Genomic DNA, 966 nt, shown 5'->3' on the forward strand with positions numbered 1-966 from the left:
CACTGATTCCATATGCTGCCAATCATGACAGTCTAATTAGGCCTATCATGCACTAAAACTGTACCATAATCCATAACAGAGGTGGGATGTTGACCTGCATGTAAGTATAACCACTTTGCAAATAACTAGGCTACAGGTGGTTGAGGTACGCTGGTAAAACCTACTTCTATGCCAGTAAACCATCTCTCCACATAACCATTCCGAGACATATATTTACATTCCTTATATGCTAACACCTTGACATATCCATGTAAATACTACTACACCTTCTAAAACTAAAGTTGTTCCTGCAAGGACACTATAGAGGCTTACCTCCAACCACACAAGCACTGAAAAACCATAAGAAGATAAAACAACAAAAGAAATACAAAAGGCAACACTAAACCGCAACAATCATCACTCTCACACTATCAGAAGCGAAACCGAACACTGAAACCAACTGACCATTGAGGTGAGCCCTGTTCTGGTTCCACGCCGCCTTGATCTCGTCAGCCCTTTTGAACTTCTTGAGGGACCTTAGCCGCGTGTACTCGCTCTTCACTCTCTTTTTCCACTCGGCTGACACTTTCCGCCTTCCTGACATCTTTTCTTGCCTTCTCCACGCTCTTTTCGGGACTGGTTTAACTGTTTCTATAGGTTTGTTCTATTCTCTGAAGGATCTACTCTCACGCCAATGCAGGAGTTTTCACTCACTCATTAATGTTCACTCTCTCTTCACACTGTTTTCTTTTGACTATAAGTTTCACTTTTCAGGTGAGTTCAGTTCTAGATACTTAATCACGTTCACTTCTGCAGTCTCTTTTTTCGGCTTCCAATTTCCACTATTTCCCCCCGAAGGGACACCGAGGCTTCTCCCAATGCATATACCACAATGGAGGCCTCTGACTATGGTAAAAAATAAAAAGGATCAAGTGACAAAGAGACACGTAACAATTTAACATTACATCCTCACGTCTTCCTCGTGTG

At 42.2% G+C, this 966-nt stretch overlaps 2 protein-coding genes across 2 annotated transcripts in view; one reads left to right on the plus strand and one right to left on the minus strand.

Annotated features, from left to right (window-relative positions):
• The window catches only part of LOC119582279 (histone-lysine N-methyltransferase E(z)-like), an 11,778-nt gene extending 10,818 nt beyond the window's left edge, over positions 1-960 (minus strand). The window contains exon 1 of the mRNA XM_037930496.1: positions 445-960. Within this exon, the coding sequence (XP_037786424.1) occupies positions 445-583 (139 nt within the window). The 5' untranslated portion in view covers positions 584-960. The remainder of the gene's footprint in view (positions 1-444) is intronic.
• Positions 1-966, plus strand: part of LOC119581854 (polycomb protein Asx-like) — a gene marked incomplete in the record, with an annotated part of 73,367 nt that overhangs the window by 25,544 nt on the left and 46,857 nt on the right.

This window comes from Penaeus monodon, chromosome 15 (genome assembly GCF_015228065.2).
Source record: "Penaeus monodon isolate SGIC_2016 chromosome 15, NSTDA_Pmon_1, whole genome shotgun sequence".
NCBI lineage: Eukaryota > Metazoa > Arthropoda > Malacostraca > Decapoda > Penaeidae > Penaeus > Penaeus monodon.